The sequence below is a fragment of the Danio rerio genome, chromosome 24 (assembly GCF_052040795.2).
Source record: "Danio rerio strain M-AB ecotype USA chromosome 24, GRCz13ab, whole genome shotgun sequence".
Taxonomy (NCBI): Eukaryota; Metazoa; Chordata; class Actinopteri; order Cypriniformes; family Danionidae; genus Danio; species Danio rerio.
Window position 1 is genome coordinate 42,737,937 of NC_141044.1, and position 23,612 is coordinate 42,761,548.

Genomic DNA, 23,612 nt, shown 5'->3' on the forward strand with positions numbered 1-23,612 from the left:
GACGATTATACTTCACAACATTGGCTCATTTACACTGTAAATTAATTAAATACGGCAGATTACTGTAAAAATGTGAACATTATTTTACTGTTTGTTCTGTATTTTTAACAGTAAAACACTGCCAACCCCAGCTGCTGCTGTTGTTTTTTTACAGTAAATTTTACAGTTTTCTTTTCACAGTGTACTCAAAGTCAATTACAATGTTCTGATCACACATGAAAATAGTCTTATGAGGGCATCAAATTGACGTGTTTCTCAGTTTATTCACAGTTATTATGCCAATATTGACATACAGTAATACCTAATCAGGTATAATAAAATCCTGTAGTAGGTGATTGTGAAGTTCATGCTGTAAATGTAGAATTATTCATTTAGCACATGCTTTTATCCAAAGCCATTTACAAGTAAGGACACAAACAAGCAGGCAGAGAAATGGGGATGTAGTAGGGAAGATTAAGTGTTGATGTGTGATAATGTCACTTAAAGTCAGTTCATCTCCAAGCATAGACATATTTTTTAAAACATCACTGATAGTTGTTTTAGATACGGTAATATACTGTAAAACGTGCTGACAACAACTGACAACATGAAAATAATAGGTTAACATTACTTTTTACAAATTTACGTGGATTGAACGTAAAACATTCAAGTTGTTAAAAATAAAGTCAAGAATTTTATTGTTTCACCTCCTTTTAAATTAGTAGTTTGAACAAACAGCAAAATAAATAAATAAAATCAGTGTATTTTGGTTGCCAACATTACTGTAAAACAGCTAATTGTAAATTCTTGAAAAGCACCAGAACAGCAATTTTTAAAACTCCTACAGGAATAACTTGTTCACACTTTACAATAATGTTTCATTAGTTAACGTATTTACTAACATGGACTGATAATGAACATACAGCATTTATTATACATAGTTCAACATTTACTAATGCATTATTCAAATACAAATTCATGCAATGCACTTTGATGATCCAATCACACGCTACAAACATTAAACCATGAGTTTATTTTCAACTAATCTTAACAAAGATGAATTAATACTGTAATAAATGTGTTCTTTGTTCATGTTAGTAAGGAAAATAACTAACACAACCTTATTTTAAAGTGTTACTGTTATTGTAAAGTAGTCATGAATGTCTAGAAAAGGTATTATTTAGGCTGACAGGGTAAAAAATGTCACAATACCTCATTCTAGATTATTTTGAAGTTCCAGAACAGCAGTTTTACAGAAAGAAAGAATGAAGACTAGCTCGACACAACTGGTTGCTTAAGAAAATCTGTTCAGGTTACATTTTTGGTTGATCATGTGAAACAAATCTACCTGAAGTTAAGGGGAGAAAACCTAGCTGAAATGTGTGCATGTTTTCAGGTGTAACACAACTAATAACACAGTTATGAATGCATTTATCCCTTAAAAATAATTTTTTATTTCCAGATGATGATGAATTATGATGAATGAATTAAAATACAGCAGAGCAGCACTGAGAACATTGTAAGTTTTTAGAGCAGCCACTTCACATCTACTAAATAACTACTAATACCCAAACACAACTATTCTCAAATGTCAGTTTAGAAAAGCTTATATTTTTGCAGACAGCATAAAATACCAATATATCCCATTATAGATGATTGAGAAAACCCAGAGCACTCAGCACTCCACTCAGACTAGCTCATAAGATTATATTATAACACAATACTCTTGGCTGGCGACATGAAAGCACCAATATACCTGAGGTCAGAAGGTCAGATGTATAGTTACTGAGGTAAAAAAAAAAAAACTAGACTGTTTTCATTTAACTGATTAAAACTTTTAAAATCCCAATGAAGATGATATACTTGCACATTACACTCTCATTCTAGCAGAGTTCCTGAATGACATTTGTACATCTACAGAAAGATAACCTACAGGTCAATGCAACTAGTCAGAAATGCCAGCAACATTCAAATTTATTCCACCTAAAGGATTACTACAATGGCAAAATTTGATTGTGAGCTTCCAGATTGGCAATTTTACATCTACTAAAATGATAGCTTAAACTATCTCAATGTAGCTACACATGTCAATCAACATTAATCAAGTTAAGAGAATCAAGCAAATTGAGAAAACAGCAATCTCACATTTTCTGAATTATGAACTAAGACTAGCTCAATGTTATGAGATTATCAGAAATATTAATTACATGAAGTTCATTCTATCTTAACGAACATTACAATGGCAAATTATCTCTACCTTGCTAAGTTTCAACTTCCAAAATGATCATTTTTACATGTACTACAGTGCGAAGTAAGACTAGCTCAATGCAACTATGTCAATCAACATCAGTCGATTCATTCTGGCTGATTGTGAGCCAGCCATTTCACGTCTACTAAAGGCTGAGCTAAGATTAGCTCAATGCAACTTGTCACTAATGTCAATCAGTGTCAGTTAATTCAAGGTCAGTCCACCTTACAACATTCAAATCAAATTTTAGCCAATTGTGAACTTTCAGAACAGCATTTTTACCTCTATTGAAAGACGAGTTAAGACTAGCTCAATGCAACTAGTCACTAAAGTCAAATATATGTCAGTTAGTGCATCTTAATGAAAATTTTAATGGCTAAATATCTCTATCTAGATGAGTTTCAACTTTTAGAAATGACAATTTTAGGTCTACTAAAAGACAAAGTACCACTAGCTCAATGCAACTAGTCACAAATGTCAATCAACAAGGGTTAAGTCAAGGTTAGTTGACCTTATCCAACTTTAAAATTGAAAAACATATACATTATAGACAACTGTGAAGCTATTTTAGATCTTCTGGAGAACAAACCAAAACCAGCTCAATGCAGCTATTCAGAAATATAAATCAGTATGAGTTTAGTTAAGGATAGTCCACCTTATCGAGCATCACAACAGCAAAATATCTCATTTTGGCTGATTGTGAGCTTCCAGAATGACAATTTTAGGTTTACCAAAAGACGAGATTAGATGAGCTCAATGCAACTAGTCACTATTGTCAATTATAATGACAGTTAGTCCACATTAATGAACTTTGCAATGACAAAATCTCAATCTAGCTGATTCTGAACATCCAGAATGACAATTTCACGTCTACTAAATAAGAAACGAAAACTAGCTCAATGCAACTAGTCAGAAATGTTAATCGGCACTAGTTTAGGCAAGGTTAGTCCACCTTAACGAGCAGCACAACAGCAAAATATCACATTCTGGCTGATTGTTAACTTCTAGAACAGTCATTTGTCATCTACTAACGGAGGAGCTAAGACTAGCACTATGCAACTAGTCAGTTAGTCCACATTAATGAACATTGCAATGACAAAATAGCTTAATCTAACTTATTCTGAACATCCAGAATGACAATTTCAGGTCTAACAAAGAACGAACTAAGACTAGCTCAATGCAACTATAGCCAAAAATATCAATCAGCATCAGATTAGTCAAGGTTAGAACACCTTAAGGAGCATCACAACAGCAAAATATCTCATTCGGTGGTGAGCTTTCAGAACAGTCATTTCCCATCAACTAAAGAATAAGCTAAGATAACTGTAGCTCAACTTGTCACTAATGTCAATCAGTGTCAGTTAAGTCAAAATTAGTTGAAATTTCAGCCAATTGTGAACTTCCAGGACAGCATTTTTACATGAAAGAGAAGCTAAGACTAGCTCAGCACAACCAGTCACTGTTGTGAATTATATATTAAATAGTCTTTCTTATGCTGTTAGGCAACAAATCCCTATCTAGCTGATTCTCAACTTTCAGAATGACAACTTCATGTCTATTAAAGAACGAACTAAGACTAGCTCAATGCAACAACTGCATAGTCACAAATCTCAATCAACATGAGTTTAGTCAAGATTATTCCACCTTGATGAGCCTTACAATGACAAAATATCTCATGCTGGCTAATTGTGAGCTTCCAGAACAGTCATTTCACATCAACTAAAGGACGAGCTAGGACTAGCTCTCAGAAATGTCAATCAACATTAGTGAAGTCAAGGTTAGTCCACCTTAACCAGCATTAGACTTAAAAAAATCTACCTGTAGACAATCATGAAGTTCCAAAGCAGTAATTTCACATCTAAAGAACTGACTAAGACTAACTCAATGCAACTATTGAGAAAAGCCAATTACTCAACAGTTAAGTAAATCTTAGTCTCTATAAACCAGCAACTTTCTCATTTGAGTCAATTGTAAATTCCAGGAAATCAATTTAACACAAGAACTAAGTGCATCTATTCAGTAAACGTTATAATAATGCATTAAAGCTAGTCTGCTGAGATCCTCCACAGACATCCTAAGGTGAGGAGCATGATTGGAGCACTTACCCCGCGGGCAGGAGCTGGCCCCCGGCTCCATGCTAATGGAGAGAGAGGGTGAGGAGGGTCTGCCGAGGGTCCCTGGAGAGACGCGCTCAGTGAGGGAACGCAGACACTAAACTATACTCTGATGATCAGCGCCTGTGACCGCACCAATAAACCACAGAGACATCAGTCCCCGAACGCTTGATCCCTGATCTAAAGCACTCACCCGCGCACACATACACGGGGGAGGAGGAGCACAGAGGGAGAGAGAGAGTAAGAGAGAGAGAGAGAGAGAGGAAGAGAAGGATAAAGGGATATAAAGGTAGGAAAGTGATTGATGGAGACAACAGAGAGAGAGAGAGAATTTGTCTTACGTTACACTATTGTAAAAGTATTGTTTAGATGAAGATTTTTTCGGTTATTTATTTACTTATTTACCTCTTTATTATACGGGTTTATATAATTATTTTTACAGATCTATTCTTCTTTTGTTTTGTAAATTCTTTTGGACATTATTTTGGCATGCCACCACACTAAAGATACAGTCCAAATGATTGTAAACTCATTCGATAATTGATTTGACACCTCCTAAAGGGCATATCTAATACAATAGAGCAAGAAATAAAATAGCACTAAAACTGTGTTGGGTGGGCACAGGATAACTGATGGTCCATCTTGCAAAATAGCAAAAATGTCAGTAAATAAATGAACAAACATAAATAAATGAAAAAAAAAATGAATAAAAACAAACAGATAAATAAATAAAAAATAAACAGATAAATAAATAAATAAATAAATAAATAAATAAAAAGAAACAGATAAATAATTAAATAAATAAATGAATAAAAATAAACAGATAAATAAATAAATAAAAAACAGATAAATAAATAAATAAAAACAAACAGATAAATAAATGAATAAAAACAAACAGATAAATAAATAAATAAAAACAGATAAATAAATAAATAAAAACAAACAGATAAATAAATAAATAAAAACAAACAGATAAATAAATAAATAAAAACAAACAGATAAATAAATAAATAAAAACAAACAGATAAATAAATAAATAAAAACAAACAGATAAATAAATAAATAAAAACAAACAGATAAATAAATAAATAAAAACAAACAGATAAATAAATAAATAAAAACAAACAGATAAATAAATAAATAAAAAACAAACAGATTAATAAATGAATAAAACAAACAGATAAATAAATAAATAAATAACAAACAGATAAATAAATAAATTAAACAGTTACATATTTTTTTATATTTATAATCGTTTATTCCGTAAAATCTAAATAAAACTACTACTAATAATATCAATGTTAATCAGCTTGAGTTTAGTCAGTGTTAGTCAACCTTTAAAAGGATTACACCTGCAAAATATCTATAATTTTGGCTGATTGTGAGCTTCCAGAAAAGCCATTTCACGTCTACTAAAGGACGAGCTAAGATCAGCACAATGCAACTAGTCACTAATGTCAATTATATGTCAGTTAGTCCACCTTAACGAACATTGCAATGACAAAATAACGCTATCTAGCTGATTCTAAACATCCAGAATGACAATTTCAGGTCTGCTTAAAAACTAATTTAGACGAGCAGCTAGTCAACTAGTCAGAAATGTCAATCAGTATGAGTTTAGTCAAGGTTAGTCCACCTTATCGAGCATCACAACAGCAAAATATCACATTCTGGCTGATTGTGAGCTTCCAGAACAGCCATTTCACGTTTCAAACAGTTATTCTTTAATGTATTTTTCTATATATTGAATTAAATTAATTATCATTTTTTTTATTCTGGCAACTAATAATAATGTCAATATTAATAATAGGTTTTTAGCTAATAGTTAATTTTGAAAAGCTATATTAAATTATATACATATATTTTATGCTTTTTTACTTGATATACTTCATGCAATAGACATAATATTTAATAAAGCAGAAATAAATACTAAAATTGTAAATTATAAAATCATTTAAATTAAATTAGTGATAGTTAAAAATCAATAAAATACTATATATTATTTAGTCAAAAATCTATTAAATACTATACTAATTATTAAATAAAATAAAAAAGTATATTTAAAAGCAACAAGCAACTGGGTTGGAAGGGCATCCCCTGTGAAAAACATGCTGGACCAGTTATAGGTTCATTCCGCTGTGGCAACCTCTGATAAACACGGCACTAAGCCAAAGGAATTAATGAATGATGGAAAAAGCAATACATGATAATGGTCTGTGCATCGTGTCTCACAGTATCAGTGTCATTAATCACAGTCTCTTATATCGTACTGTACTGCTTTATTACAGGAACTCATGTCACCAGTGCCATATTAATTGCTGGTTGACTAGTGGCTCTTCATCAGGAAGTGAACTGGGCAGTAATCACTTAACCAGATTAAACAAATCCTGTCCTTTTTATAAAACCAAGCAGGACCAGAGGAAGGAGAACCCACGCATGACTGCAACTTTTCATTTACAACACTGACCTAAAAACAGCTCCAAACGTGAGCGAGGCTAAAAGCGTACAGCAAGCGGATCTGGAAAAATTAAAAATGCTAAAATACTCAATATATTAAACACTGATTATAAACAGGTGTGAATGTTAATGTGTGATTAAAAAGTCCGGCACAGTGTTTGTGCATTAAAACATTGAATAGAAGTGATTTTGTCCTTGCTGGCGGTGGTCAAACGTCAGCTCAGTCGCGCTGTAAGCCGTTAAAGCCTCCAGGTAAAAGAAGCATTGGTTATATAACCGAGCATGCTGGGATTGCGGGGGTGTGCAATCATAGACACTCAAGACCACTAATCACACAAACCCCACAGAGACTTATGAACATGAACCGCTGCATTTCATCAGGCTTTAAATTGCAGTGAGAGGAAAAAAGCAACACATCAAATCAAGATTACAAACATGATGATCACTAAAGCAAAATGAAAATCTATAATAATAATAAAAAAATTATTATAATAATATCATTATTATTATTACATAATAAATGTATAAAAAATAAATAAATAAATAAATTAATTAATTCAAAAACTGAATAAAATAAAAGTTACTATAAACACATTATTACTCTAAAAAACGTTGGGTTGTATTAATTAATAAATTAAATATTGGGTTGGATCAAATATGGACGAACCCAACTGTTGGGTTAAAAAATCCCATTTAAATCGATGCAATGTACAAAATGAACCCAGTGTTGAGTTTGACCATATTTGACACTGGGTTAATAAAACACAGCTTTTAAAAATTATATATTAATATTTTTATTATTTAAATAAATTAATTAATGTACATAAATAAATGAAATCATAATTATTATTTTAGTTACTATAAAAAATTACACTTTAAAAAATGTGTTGTATTTACCCAACACTGGATCAAATATATACAAACCTAACTGTTAAGAATTTAATTTAAGTTTAATGTAACACAATCATTCCCATGTTGGGTTTGTCCATATTTGACACTGGGTTAATACAATATAGCATTATAAAGAGTGAATTGTTATTATTATTTTTATTATTATTTATATTATTGTGGGTCATCACAGTGGCGCAGTGGGTAGCACGATCGCCTCACAGCATGAAGGTCGCTGGTTCGATCCTTGGGTGGATCAGTTGGCATTTCTGTGGAGTTTGCATGTTCTTTCTGTGTTGGTGTGTTGCTCCACATGTTGCTCCAGTTTCCCCCACAGTCCAAACACGTGCCATGGGTGAATTGGGTAAGCTAAATTGTCTGTAGTGTATGAGTGTGTATAAATGTTTCCCAGTGATAGGTTGCAGCTGGAAGGGCATCCACTGCGTAAAACATGTGCTGGATAAGTTGGTGGTTTATTAATAAAGGGACCCTGATTAATATACGGACTTAGCTAAAAAGAAAATGAATCAATGAATAAATTATTATAAATAATGACGTTATTATTATGATTAAGGTTGTTATTATTATTTATTAGTGAATAAAATAAAATGACAAAATAGTTAATAAAAAATACTACACTCTCAAAAATGTTGTTTGTATTAACCCAACGTTGAGCCAAATGTGGTAAACCCCAACCAATGAGTTAAAAAGTGCCATTTAAATAAAAATAAATAAATAAATACATAAATAAACAACCCAATATCGGGTTTGTCTGTATATTAGAGCCAACATTGGGTTATGACAACTCAGCATTTTTTAGTGTAGAAAAAAAAACTTTATTATTATTTATTTGAGCTATTACTTATTTATATATTAATTATAATATAAATTAATATAATATCATATCATATTATAGCATAATATAATATAAATTGAAATAATATAAAATATAAAAATATAATAATATAATATAATATATTATAATATAATATAATATAATATAATATAATATAATATAATATAATATAATATAATATAATAAAATATAATATAATATTATATAATATAATATAATATAATATAATATAATATAATATAATATAATATAATATAATATAATATAAATTAAAATAATATAAAATATAAAAATATAATATAATATAATAATGGAATATAATTATTTAATATAAATTAATATAATGTAATATAATATAAATTAAAATAATATAAAATATAAAAATATAATAATATGATATAATATAATATAATATAAATTAAAATAATATAAAATATAAAAATATAATATAATATAATTTAATGTAATATCATATAATAATGTAATATAATTATATAATATAATATAATATAAAGTAATATAATAGTATAATATAATATAAATTAAAATAAAATATAAAAATATAATATTATAATATGATATAATATAATATAATATAATAATGTAATATAATTATATAATATAAATTATTATAATGCAATATAATATAATAGTATAATATAATATAAATTAAAATAATATAAAATATAATAATATACTATGATATAATATAATATAATAATGGAATATAACTATATAATATAAATTAATATAATACAATATCATATAATAGTATAATATAATATAAGTTAAAATAATATAAAATATAAAATAAAATAATATAATATAATACAATACAATACAATACAATACAATACAATATAATATAATATAATATAATATAATATAATATAATATAATATAATATAATATAATATAATAATGGAATATAATTATACAATATAAATTAATATAATATAATATTATTAATTAAAAAATTAAGAAACAAGACTTGTTATCCTTTGACAATGATGTGGCAAAAGATGTGCTGTAGTTTAAAACCCAATACTGAGGATTCGGTCAATATTTCTGTCTGTCAGTTCTTTATATCACATGCCTACTTCCTCTGTCAAAAAACAATATCTCCATTATCTGAAAGAAATCAACCGTGACTTTAGCAAATCATCACAACTTTAGAGGTCAATCTTACAATCCAGCAAACTACAGAACTCTAAATAAAGCTATAAAATAATCAGTAAAACAGCATCCGAGCAGAGCCAATGCAGAATCTCATCTCTCCAAATACTGATCAACAATGCTCGTTTTGTCCAGAAGAGGGAGTCGCGCAGTCACTGAGAGTCATGGATGGGCTTTAAATCTGTCTCAGGTTCTGTTACCTGATATCATACTAGCCCTTTATTCACACCATCACTACAGTATATGGTCACACACTTTATTTTCATGGTCTGTTTGCTGAATTTAAGTTACATTGCATCTATATTCAAACTAATTCTCATTAGATTATCAGGAGACGGTTAGGTTGGGGTTAGGGTTAATGTAAGTTGACATGTACAGTACCTGCAAGGTTTCTTGTAGTCACTTAAATGTCATTGAAGTGGCAGTATCAACAGATATCAAGCAGACAGTCTACTAATTCTCAAATGGATCATCAAAATAAAGTGTAACTCAGTTTATAGTGTGTAATATAAATTACACATGGTTTCTGCATGCATGGATGAATGTGCTCCACTTTTGTTTTTCATGTAAATAATAAAGTTGTTGTATTCCAGCTGATAAGAGGTGCTGTACAAGCCACAGGGAGCGATCATTGTTTTCATATTTCACTATTCTTTTGTTTGATCAAACATAATTCACTGTGTTTGGAGCACGTCAGACATATAAAAGGATTACTTATTCACATCACCTCAAAAACAGAGGAGAATGGCCCTGAAGCGCACAGCATAAGGTAAGAGATGACAGCTGTCTGTGCTATCTGGGGCTGCTTATTGATCATAAATGTATTGTTTTCACTTCTGCGCCATGGAAACACCGAGATTCATTCGACAACTGTTTGATATGTGAATAAAATTCAGTAAAAAGAATGCTAGAACCGTATGAGCACCGGCAAGAGCTTTCATTTGAGCTATAACTTGTACATGTATCATATGAAAAAACATGAAAATAAACCAATGTAAAATACCCAGCTCGGGTATCCAAAATACTGTGTATTTAAGTGTAAATAACTTTTGGACAGTAGAATAAAAACCAAAGTGATGCATATGTGCATAAAATATAGATTCTACACTTTCAAACAAAACCACTAACGGGGGTCTGATGCAATGCTGGCCCTTTAAATCTGAAAGCGAAAGTCGATGACGTCAAGGACCCGGTATAACTGTTAATATTCTAATGATTTTGTTGGCTGTAATTTTGACCCATAGCGTATTATTGGCTATTGACCGACCGACCGACCAACCCATCCATCCATCCATAAACAATACATTAAATCAAGGTCCCTTTTTTACAGTAAATGTCCAGGTAATTTTAATTTTCTTCCCCTAGTGACGTCAACTCATACTCTTCCTCCACAGTGCATTAATGTCTGCTGATTGAGGATAATTGAGTTTCTAATGGACTCCAGAGCTGTATTTTCCAGCATGTGTTTGCTGTAAAAGTGAAGGAGAGACTTCATCTTGATGCAGTGGAGGAGTGAATCAGCGGGAATAACAAGCTCAGATTAAAGCCACGTTTGAAAGAAGAGCCGCTACTGGAACAAAGCACACAATGAGAAGATTCAGAGTTTCAGAGAGCGGTGAACTCGCTCGGCCTGTTTTCAGTGTCTAAAAGTCATGTCAGTTCCCCCCAGCATTACACAAACTCCAACAGCGCTGGATCTCCACGCGGCTGACCAGATCACACTAAATAAAGAAATAAATATGTCTTGTTTTGAATGAAAGCCCCTTTTCCTTTACTTGTTATAGTATAACTCACTTTATTGCTCTTTTTATAGGCACGTTTATGAAATGTGCTGCATAAAGTAAATATGCTTTGGACACGCCTAGAAGAAGCAGAAGTAAAAATAAACCAAGTGAAGCATGCAGGGTTATTACAGTCAGCTAAAAATAAAACCATGAGAATTTTTACAAATAAAAATTTACTTGAATGATGTACAACTTTATTAAAATAATTAAAATAACATATAAATAATAATTAAAATAACATTTAAATGACTAATGACCTAGTTAATTGACATACAGCGGGGGAAATAAGTATTGAATACTTCAACATTTTTCTCAGAAAATGCTGTTGACTTGAAGTATTCCCTGGATGTTGGTAACAAACAAAGAAATCCATACATGCAAGGAAAACAAACTAATTAGTTTAAAAAGAAAGTTATGCATAACAAAATAAAATGAGTAAAAGTATTGAACACATGAAGAAAGGACGGTTAAGTTCGGCAGTTAAAGCCCAGACAGCAGCTGAAATATCTCAGTAGAACTGCTGAAATATCTTCAGCAATCCTCTGCCCTTCCTCAGTGTTGATGAATATCAGCTGCTTCAGTACAACATCTATATTAGGATGAAGATGAAACTAGAGTGGACATTTCACCAAGACAATGATCCAAAACACAGCCGAGGAGACTCTCAAAAATACTCTCAGAGAAAGAAAACCAAGCTGGAGAATGACCCAGCCAATCACCTGACCCGAATCCAATAGAAAATACTAAAAGCTCAGATTTGATAGACGAGACCCGCAGAACAATTTTAACACTCTGTTCTCTGTTGAAGTCTGTGAGAAACTCACACCTGAGCAATGCATGTGACTTCATTCTCCATATGAGAGGTGTGTTTAAGCTGCTATTGTTTAGGTTTTTATCAAAATCTACTTAAATTCCATGTCAACAGCTCCTCTAGAAAAATTGTTCCCTGGAAAAAAAACATGTTTAATACTTATTTCCCCCGCTGTAAATGTGTTTTATAAATAAATAGTATCAATTAATTAGAAATTATAAAAAAAATAACATTTCTTGAATAATGTCAAATTCAATTGAAAAAATAATTAAAGTACTAAAAATAAAAATTGTTTTAAATTAAATTTGAAAAAATGAAATAAAATAATTGACATGACTAAATAAAATAATAAAATAATAATAAAATAATAATACTAAAATGTTAACTGAAATAATTGTATACTAGAAATAAATTATTAAATATATGTTAAAACAAGGTGAAAAGTAATAAAAATACATATTCTTATTTACAGTTGAAGTCACAATTATTAACCCCCCTGAATTATTCACTCCCATTTTTAATTTTTTTCCCCAATATCTGTTTAACGGAGAGCAGATATTTTTTCTGCACATTTCTAAACATAATAGTTTTAATAAACATTTAAATGATTGACTAGGTTAATTAGGTTAACTAGTCAGGTTACAGTAATTAGGCAAGTTGTTAAATAGCGATGGTTTGTATATAGACTATCAAAAGAAATTAGCTTAAAAGGGGCTAATAATTTTGTCCCTAAAATGTTTTTTTAAAAATTAAAGCTGCTTTTATTCAAGCCGAAATAAAACAAATAAGACTTTCTCCAGAAGAAAAAACATTATCCGACATACTGTGAAAATGTCCCTTACTCTGTTAAACACCATTTAGGAAATATATACAAAAAAAGAAGAAAAAAAAATCTAAGGGGGGCTAATCATTCTGACTTCAACTGTACATTTTTAATGCCTAAATAATGCAGAAAAAACAGAATATGTTAAATGAGCAAACAAATACAGCTAAAGTCTTGAGAAATTGTAAACAAAAAGACTTATATAGATCGAAAATTAATAAAACAATACAATAAAATAAAACAAAATACATTAAATTAGAAATAAAAAAAATTAAATATGTTCACTAGAATAATTAAATTGTAATAATAATTGCTAAAATAAGACAAAACCAACTAAAATGAGTAAAATATGTTTAAAACAACAAGTAAACTATATAAAAAAATCTAAATAAAAAGAGAAAATAAAAATGCAATCCTACAGCACTTCCTCAATATTTTGTCCTGTTGAAGTAAACAACATTTAAGCTTCCTTTTTGATGTTATCTACACTCTCTGTGAAAAATGATATGTCAAAACATTTTTATGCTAATTTGACTTATTTTAATGAGCTAATCAGGTCTCAACTAAATGCTTAAAGTTTAACTTAACCTTTTTAGTCATCTCAACTTGGATCGATCAGGCTGACTAAAAATATTAAGTTGATTCAACTAAAAAAAAAAAACTAGACAGCAAGAATTTCTTACAGAGCAGATAAACAAGTGTTTGCCTAAAACTGCACACAAGTAACATTGATATGCCTGACAAGGGATCAAGAAATACTTAAATAAAAGCTTGTAAAATACTCAGAACCTTACAAGGCAATGAGACATTCAGTGTGGTATTATTAGCACAGCGTTTATAAGGCTAATTGTGCACTGTTATCTGCTTCAAACACACATAACTTGAAGGTTATTTCAGGCCACTGGCTTCTAAAGAAGCAGTGAAGAAAAAGCGCTTCATGCTTGGTTCTCACACTTTCAGTCAAGTCAAGTTGAACTTTATTGTCATTTCACTACATGTGTGGAGATAATGGGAAATGAAATGTGTCTTGCAGGAACACAGTGCTACATAAATAAACATGATGATAGATATGAATATAACCGGACGTAACAACAATTTTAAACCATGACATAACTAATATACCGGTAATCTAACTATATTATAAATACTTAACTATACAGCTAAGGGAGACTTTATTTTACATAGGACAGAACAATATTGTTCAACATATTGTGCAAAAGAGGTGTTTAAAGTTGAGGAACACTATGATTGTGTGGTACATTTACAAGTTAAAATTGTTTTCCTTACTTAGACCTAAGATGGAGTTTAAGTAGTAACCAGTGCATATGGAGGAGTGATTCTACAGGTGGTTTGTCAAGTCCACTCACCTGCAGGAGGCATACTCACAATTGCATAATGAATGAGGCAACGAAATTCAGGCAATAACAGTGAATTCGAAGGAAAAAAAAATATTCAGGCAATAAAAGTGATTAAAAGTGAATATTCAGGCAATAAAATGAATATTTAGGCAACAAAAGTAAATTCAGTGAATACAAGTGAATATTCAGGCAATGAAAGTAAATATTTAGACAATAAAAGTGAATATTCAGGCCATAAAGGTCAATATTCAGGCAATAAAAGTGAATATTCAGGCAATAAAAGTGAATACTCAGGCAATAAAAGTGAATATTCTGGCCATAAAAGTGAATATTCAGGCCATAAAGGTCAATATTCAGGCCATAAAAGTGAATATTCAGGCCATAAAAGTGAATATTCAGGCCATAAAAGTGAATATTCAGGCCATAAAAGTGAATATTCAGGCCATAAAAGTGAATATTCAGGCCATAAAAGTGATTATTCAGGCCATAAAAAGTGAATATTCAGGCAATAAAGGTCAATATTCAGGCAATAAAACTGAATATTCAGGCAATAAAAGTGAATATTCCGGCCACAAAAGTGAACATTCAGGCAATAAAAGTGAATTCAGTGATATTCAGGCAATGAAAGTGACTATTTAGGCAAAAAACAAATGAATATTTAGGCAATAACAGTTAATTCAGTGAATTAAAGTAAATATTTGGGCAATAAAAGTGAATATTCAGGCAGCAAAAATTTATATTTAGGCGGTAGAAGTGAATGTTCAGGCAATAAAAGTGAATCTTCAGGCCATAAAAGTGAATATTAAGGGAAAAAGTGAATATTCAGGCCATAAAAATAAACATTCAGCCCATAAAAGTGAATATTAAGGGAAAAAAGTGAATGTTCAGGCAATAAAAATAAACATTCAGGCAATAAAAGTGAATATTCAGGCCATAAAAGTGAATATTCAGGCCATAAAAGTGAATATTCAGGCCATAAAAGTGAATATTCAGGACATAAGAGCGAATATTCAGGACATAAGAGCGAATATTCAGAAAAAAAAAGTGAATGTTCAGGAAATAAAAGTGAATATTCAGGTCATAAAAGTGAATATTCAGGCCATAAAAGTGAATATTCAGGCCATAAAAGTGAATATTATGACAATAAAAAGTGAATTTGGTTAATAAAAGTGGATATTCAGTGAATATTCAGGCAATAAAAGTGACCTTCAGTGATTCTCCAGGGGAACTGGGGCTGGGAAAGGGAAAGTGTCGGTGAGAGGATGTGGAGCCGGCGGGTCAGCGCTCAGTGTGTCGGAGAAACAGTAACACACAGAAACTCTTATCAGACTCAGCACATGTGAGCTGAACTCCAGGAAACAGGAAGAACACGGTTGTGAATGAAGCAGAAAGCGTGAAAAATGTGCTCCTGAGAGTGAGATGCAGATAAACTCATTTTGGGGTCACAGATGCAGTTCAATTACAAACACACTAGTTTACACTCAATGAGAGGCTAGTTTGACTATCTACTGTACGGTAAAGTTCCATAAGCAATATTCACTTCTCTCATATCAAAAACGTACTTTACGTTTATTATTTTCTCATGTGCAACACCAACTACTAGACAAGAATCTTCACACGGCTCCTCACAATAAACAATGTGTTTTTAGCATTTCTGTATTTAGATCTTTTACTAGAAGCTAAAACAAAAATATGAAGAAAGAGTTAGAAAAATCAAAAGTTAATAATGAAAGTAATGACAGCTTAATCTGAGTAACTGACTGATATAAGGAATTAGTAAGTTCCAAATGCAGTGTATAGTGTTATGAACATTTAGCTGTATAGTATCCTGTAATATTGTATGAATGAAAAGATCATAGTTTCTCATTGTGTGACAGACTTAAAGCTTTAAGTTTAACACGACAAAGTAACGACAAAGTAACTAAAGAGAGAATTGATGGCGATTGAACTGTTTTTAAGCATTTCAGCAGATTTAAAAGAACAATCCAGAACATCTTATCTGTGATTATGAAATCCAAAACACACAGAGAGTGCTGGTTTATCTGAAGACATGCACAGCAGAGAAGAGGAATGAATGATGTCTGGATCCAATCTCTCATGTGCAAACGCAGATTTACAGCAGTGATGTTGTGTAAAGAGGGTGCGGTGTGAATGCTCACACACACACACACACTTACACACACACACGCACACGCATACACACACGCGCACACAAACACACACACACACACGATCGCACATGCATGCACATACATATATATACACACACTCAGATTCACACATACACACACACACACCCACATACACAGTATGTGCAACACTCACACACCCACACACCAATGCACACTAGCACACACACACACACACACACACACACACACACACACACACACACACACACACACACACAGACACACACACACAGACACACACACACACACACACACACACACATACATACAGACACACACACACACACACACATATACAGACACACACACACACACACACACACACACACACACACACACACACACACACACACACACACACACACACACACACACACACACACACACACAGTCTCTCTCTTTCACACACACTTCTTCATTTTGCACATCTGGTTGGCGTTACAGTCGTCAGTGTTCAGGGCAGAGATAGAGATAGACATGACACAGGAGAGGCCTCTGGATCTTTACGTCATGGGAAGTTTAGCTGGAACACAGAAATGACAAAACATCCGAGAAGGACGAGAGAGTTTGCTTATCAAGCAGAATGTGTGAAAGAGCAGCACAAGAGGTCTCGCAAAGCAATCACACACTTGAGAGAAACACACAAATTTATCACTGTAAATCTTAAAACTAGGCCTTCAGTTGCTTCTCTGTAGAGTTACAGTTCAGATTCAAGCTGGACTGGTGTGATTGCATCCGACTTCCATACAAAGGGTCACGGGTTTGATCCTAGCTTGGAGCAGGTTGGGTGGTGTAAGACCGACGGGGTTACACCTCTCCGAGCTGGGATCGAACCGGCAACCTTCCGCATGGGAGTCGGTTGCTCTAACAAGGAGGCTAAAGACCATGGCCTCTAGCGTCTGTCGCTAGAGCACCATTAGAGGTCAGAGGAGTGAGGTTTACCTGCACAGCACACACTAGCTGGCCTCCGCTACACTTTAACTTGTTTTTTTGGGTGATTTTGAATATTTTACGCAGGTTAACTCACCTACAAAATCCCAATCAAAAGGAGAATTTGAGTTGAAGTTCATTCATTTTCCTATGGCTTAGCCACAGCGGAATGAACCGCTAACTATTACAGCATTTATTCTATGCAGTGGATGCCTTTTCAGCTGCAACCCATTACTGGAAAACACCCATACACACTCACACACACTCATTTAATACGCTAAATTAATTCATTAATTTTCTTTTTGGCTTAGTCCCTTTATTTATCCGGGGTCGCCACAGCGGAATGAACCACCAAGTTATCCAGCACATGTTTTTACGCAGTGGATGCCCTTCCAACTGCAACCCATCTCTGGAAAACATCCATACACACTCATTCAAACTCATACACTACGGACAATTTAGCCTACCAATTCACCTGTACTGCATGTCTTTGGACTGTGGGGGAAACCGGAGCACCCGGAGGAAACCCACATCAACACTGGGAGAACATGGAAATGCCAACTGACCCAGCCAAGACTTAAACTAGCAACCTTCTTGCTGTAATGAGACAGTGCTAACCACTAAGCTACCATGCCACCTAGTTACTAAATTTATCCTGTTCTTTTTAGTCTGATCTCACGAGAAAACGTAAGTATTTTACGTTTTGCCAATTTAATGGCTAATTCGTACGATTTCAGTTGTATGAAATGATACGATTTTAAAAAGGATTGTGTTGTATATTCATATAACAATATAAATCAAAGAAAATATTGCAATGTCCATTTTTTGCAGCCCTACATGAATGGAAAGCATTCATCATTCAGGTGAGGCATAAATCTCAATTTCCAAAAATTGACACTTATTACTTTATGTTTTGTGGTTCAAACCATTAACGCATTTATTTGCATATAATCTGACACACAAGCTCAAATCCTGTGCATGACACAAACACTTCCAACACAAAACACCCTCATACACAAGAGACATGCAGAAGTCCACTGAATAAAGAGGGTGGAATCGTGAATCACCCTGAAGTCATCCAAAAATTATATTTCAGGTCCTGCTAACCATGGTTATCATCGGCACAAGCTGCTGTGCTGTTTAAACACACACTAGAATGTGGAAGTTTTTAATAATCATCTTGCTTCACACCATCGAATCAGCAAAAAACACTACATGGGAAATGGGAACATAAAATCCCAGAACCTGAAGATGTCAGTTCATTAAAACACAACATGAATGCTGCCATCGTTTTCTCCCATGCATTTCTAACAAAGGAACATTAAATACAGAAGGATCGACTGCGTAATACTGAAATATAAGAACTTATTATTATATTATTGTTGCTGAGCTAAAAGCTTTGAGTAAAGCACACGCTGAGAGGGTTTACAGTTACCCCGTTCACTGCAATAAAATGCTTCTCTTACATTTTTTTGTTTTGTTTCTAGTCCAAAAATCTACAGAATTCTTAAATCAAGAAGGATTTTTAGACAAACAAAATTATTGTTTTATTTTAAGAAAATTAAGTCAAAATTAAGTGAGTTTTTACATTAAAAAATACTACAAATAAACCAAAATAATCTGCCAATGGGGAGAGCAAATTAATATAATGTCAAAAAGGAAAAACAGGATTAATTAGCTTCCCCCATTGGCGGATCATTCAGCTTTTTAATTGAAAACTCACTTAATTATTGCACATTATTTCTTTAAAAAAGACTATATATTTTGCTAGTCTAGAAAAAGCATCTTTATTTTAAAATGTTTAGAAATTTGGTGCAGAAAAAATACAAAAATCTAAGCAAGAAAAGCATTTTTGCTGTGTTCTTCAATTTCAGGTTGCCTTTTTCATGGGTGGAGATCTGGAATAATTGGATGCAGATGTCAGGCGAGTGCTGTATCCTAGTAATATGTAATCAGGCAGAAACGCAGGGAGAGAGAGCGAGAGAGAGAAAGAGAGAGAGTGAGAGTTCTTATCTCTAAGACCGGCGACCTGAAATCTGCTCTGTTTGGACACCGTAGGTCATGACCTTCATATAGAGCCTCCAAAAAAAGGGTGACTAAAAGCTAGCTCCAGATATGCTATGGTTAATGTGAAGGGTGGGGTCTTCAACTCCCACTAGCAGAACCAACAGGAAGCAAGCAACACGACAAATCAATAGCATTGACTGGAATATGAGTACATGTTCATCTCGCAGGAGAGACACGGGGGAAAGAAAAACAGCCGTTGCACAACACAGAAAACTGCCCGCTTGCATAACCCTTAATATGCATTCAGTTCCTCCACTGAGTCTGTAAAAATCCGGGCCGTTATTGTGTGCCAGGGTGCCAATTAGCAGGGAGAAAAATTCGTCTGTTGAATCGTGTAACAGCAGTTAGTTTCTGCCTAGCCTTCTCGTTTGGGGAATTTTATTAAACTCTGTGACCTGGGGTCTTCACAAGCAGACCGTGGGATAATACTGAGATGTTTCCACTAGTGATGGTTAAGATATGCATGCCACTTTTTAGAAAAAAGGTTAAAGAATAAAATGAGTTTTAATCAAAAAACTCTTGTCAGGCATGTTTAGAACAAGATCTGAGATTTGCATCGCAATAATCAACTTATTATCTTCAAGATATATAAGCTATAAATAGGCAAAATTGTTGCCATCTGACAGTTTTAAATAAATAAAAAAAATAATAAGATTTTTCATAATCACTTAGTCTTTTATGTATTTTAATATGCACAGTTCAGAATAAGTGTTGTTTTATTTTTAAGTAAATAAATCTGTTATGCTGAATGACAATGGAAGATTATTCACCCATATATTTGACATTTTCTTTTATAAAAAAGTTATATGACACATTAAAGTACTCACTTGCATGCAAATAAAACTGCTTCTGCAAAATGTATTTGATGCAAACACCAAAATTGTGCATCTCAAAATGCATCTTAAAATGACCTAAATAAAAAAAAATTATGATTTGAGAGAATTAGTGAATCCATTTGGATTCTATTCAATGAAAACGATTCATTAAAATTGATCAAATTGACCAACTTAACACAAAATTAGTCTAACATCAAAGTAGCAGAGGCTTTTATTCAAAGCTATGTACAACTGAGCAGGCATTCAGTCTCATTAGTTTCATTTAAAATTCCTTCATAAAGAAACACTCATAATGCTTTATTTTATATTGCCAACACAGAGAGTGTTTTGCCCATGCATACTTATTATTACACTTATTTTAAGCTGGCACATGAAAGATGTTCAACTCTGCCAAAGAACATAGAAATAAAATCACAATGCAAACTGCCATCATGTATGCAATAAATGCATAAACACTAATATGATTCAGTGATGCATGCCTTACAGAAGCATTAATTAAATAAACATTGACTCAATTCAGTGCTCTTACAGATAATGTTCACTGATAGAAGCATAAATGCATAAACACTGACTCCACTATGTATGTCTAGACCAAATGTGCACTAATGGAAGCGCTGAATAAACAGACTAAACTCAAGACTTGTTTAAAAAAACAGAATTAAATGCATTAATTAAGGTTAGATTAGTTAAGGTTAAGATTTAGTGGTTATGTACACCAATCAATGCATTAAATAAATAAATATGGTCTAGATTTGTGCTTTTATTGATAATATTTAGAAACAAATGATAAATATTGACTAGATTAAAATAAAAAAATCACCAGTATTAACGAACCAAATTAACGAACATTGACCAGATTCACTACTTAAATGAAAACAAGCTCACCAATAGAAGCATTAATTGAACAAACATAGACCTAAATCAGTACTTTTAGTGCAAATGTTCACCAATAGAACTATTGGATAAATAAACACTGCCTATATGTTTGTACTATATTGATAATATGCAAAAACAGAAACATTAATGCATTAGAAATCAGCAACATATTTACAAGACTCAGAAAAATTTCACCAATAGAAGGATTAATTGAATCAAATATGGACTCAATTTTGTCTTTTCAGTATTGATGTGCTCTAAAAAAGTAATAAATGTATAAATACAGACTCAATTCAGTACTTCTATGAAAAAATTCCACAATAAAATCAATAATTGAACAAATATGGACTCAGTTCAGTCTTTTCAGTGTTGATGTGCTCTAAAAGAAGTATTAAATTAGTAAATATGGATTCAATTCAGTACTTTTAAGAAGAAATTCCACAATAAAACATTAATTGAACAAATATGGACTTAATTCATTTATTCTAGTGTTGATGTGCTCAAAACAAAAAGTAATAAATAAATGAATATGGACTCGATTTAGGACTTCTAGTAAAGAAGTTCCACAATAAATGCATTAATTAAACAAATATGGACTCAATTCTGCCTTTCCAGTGTTAATGTGTTCCAAAAGAATATTAAATTAGCAAATATGGATTTAGATCAGTACATCTATGAAGAAATTCCACAATAAAAGCATTAATTAAATAAATATGGACTTAATTCATTTATTCCATAGTTGAAGTGCTCTAAAAAAGTATTAAATGAAGAAATATGGACTCAATTGAGTACTTCTAGTGAAGAAGTGCCACAATAATTGCATTAATTGAATAGATAAGGACTCAATTCTGCCTTTCCAGTGTTGATGTGTTTTAAAAGAAGAAGTAATAAATGAGTAAATATGGACTCAGTACAGTCTTTTCAGTGTTGATGTGTTCTAAAATAAGTATTCAATTAGTAAATATGAACTCAATTCAGTACTTTAATGAAGAAATTCCACAATAAAAGCATTATTTAAACAAATATGGACTTAATTAATTTATTTCAGTGTTGATGTGTTTAAAAAAAGTATTAAATGATTAAATATGGACTCAATTCAGCCTTTCCAGTGTTAATCTGTTGTAAAATAAGTTTTAAATGAGTAAATACAAACTTAATTCAGTACTTCTATGACAATATTCCACAATAAAAGCATTAATTGAATAAATATGGACTTAATTAATTTATTCCAGTGTTGATGTGCTCAAAGAAGTATTAAATTAGTAAATATGGACTCAGTTCAGTACTTCTATGAAGAAATTTTACAATAAAAGCAATAATTGAACAAATATGGACTCATTTCAGTCCTTCCATGAGCAGAAATAAAAGCATTAAACAAAGAATAAACTACACTGAAATAACCTGAAACAGCATCACACGAGCTTGTCCTCAGCACATGCTCCTCTCACCCATGTGTAAAGAGGAAAAGCAGAAGGCGTGTTCAGAGAAAAAAAAGACAACAAACTGGTTGAGTTAACCTGAAGTTGCACGTTTCATGAGATCCAGCTGCGTTTGGACACACACAAAAACACACAGCTTAGTCTAGAAGATTCCCCGGGCTCACCTCCAGCTTCTTCATCCTCCTCCTTCAAGACGTTGTTGTCATCAGAGTCTTCCTGAGCTGATTTTCTGCCATCCTCCACAGGCACCACAGTGAAGTTAGTGGGCATTTTCTCAGCATGTGAGACGCCTGTGTTTCTGCTTATCTGTCCGCCTCACGCTCTGCCTCTCCTCCACGGGCTCGCTTGAGTTGTGCTTCGAAGTTCTCAGTTGTGCTCCTATCTCTTTGACACCGGTTGACCATGTGACAAGCCCTACTCCATATAAGGAAAAATGAAAGCTCCGCCCATGGGGAGGTCGTCCTTAATGCATACAGGAGCTGCCATCTCCTACTTGCCTGCAGCAGCGTGAACCTCCACAGACACAACAAGACAGCAGATAAAGGAAGCTATTGATTAAGCTGTACTATTCCTGGAATTTCAATCTGTTTGCCAGAGTTGTTATTGTTGACTAAAACTTAAAACATTAAGAACAAAAAAACAACTTAACTTATACCAACCAACATTGACAGCAAAACATTAATCTAAGAGACAACGTGATTCGTTTTTAAATCAAATTTCAATGTAAATCTTACTACTTTCACTTAACTTCTAAGTTCTTTCTAAAGTAATTCAAAAG

General features: G+C 32.4%; 2 protein-coding genes across 17 annotated transcripts in view; one reads left to right on the forward strand and one right to left on the reverse strand.

Moving 5' to 3' along the window:
* katnip (katanin interacting protein) overlaps positions 1-23,612 on the forward strand; it is a 1,410,884-nt gene that overhangs the window by 295,976 nt on the left and 1,091,296 nt on the right. The gene's annotated exons all lie outside the window — the stretch shown is intronic.
* slc12a7b (solute carrier family 12 member 7b) overlaps positions 1-23,612 on the reverse strand; it is a 107,225-nt gene that overhangs the window by 56,913 nt on the left and 26,700 nt on the right. For 6 of the 16 annotated variants that reach the window (XR_015525282.1, XR_015525284.1, XM_087310053.1 and 3 more), the window contains exon 1: positions 22,999-23,193. The exons of 6 other annotated variants lie outside the window; for them this stretch is intronic. Coding sequence is in view for 8 of the 10 variants with exons in the window: in XM_087310053.1 (XP_087166179.1) it covers positions 22,999-23,104 (106 nt within the window). In the remaining 2 variants the exon portion in view is untranslated. Of the gene's footprint in view, positions 1-4,332; positions 4,597-22,998; positions 23,194-23,612 lie in introns of those variants that run through there. 4 more of the 16 variants (XM_087310055.1, XM_087310054.1, XM_087310051.1 and 1 more) reach the window with 1 other exon arrangement.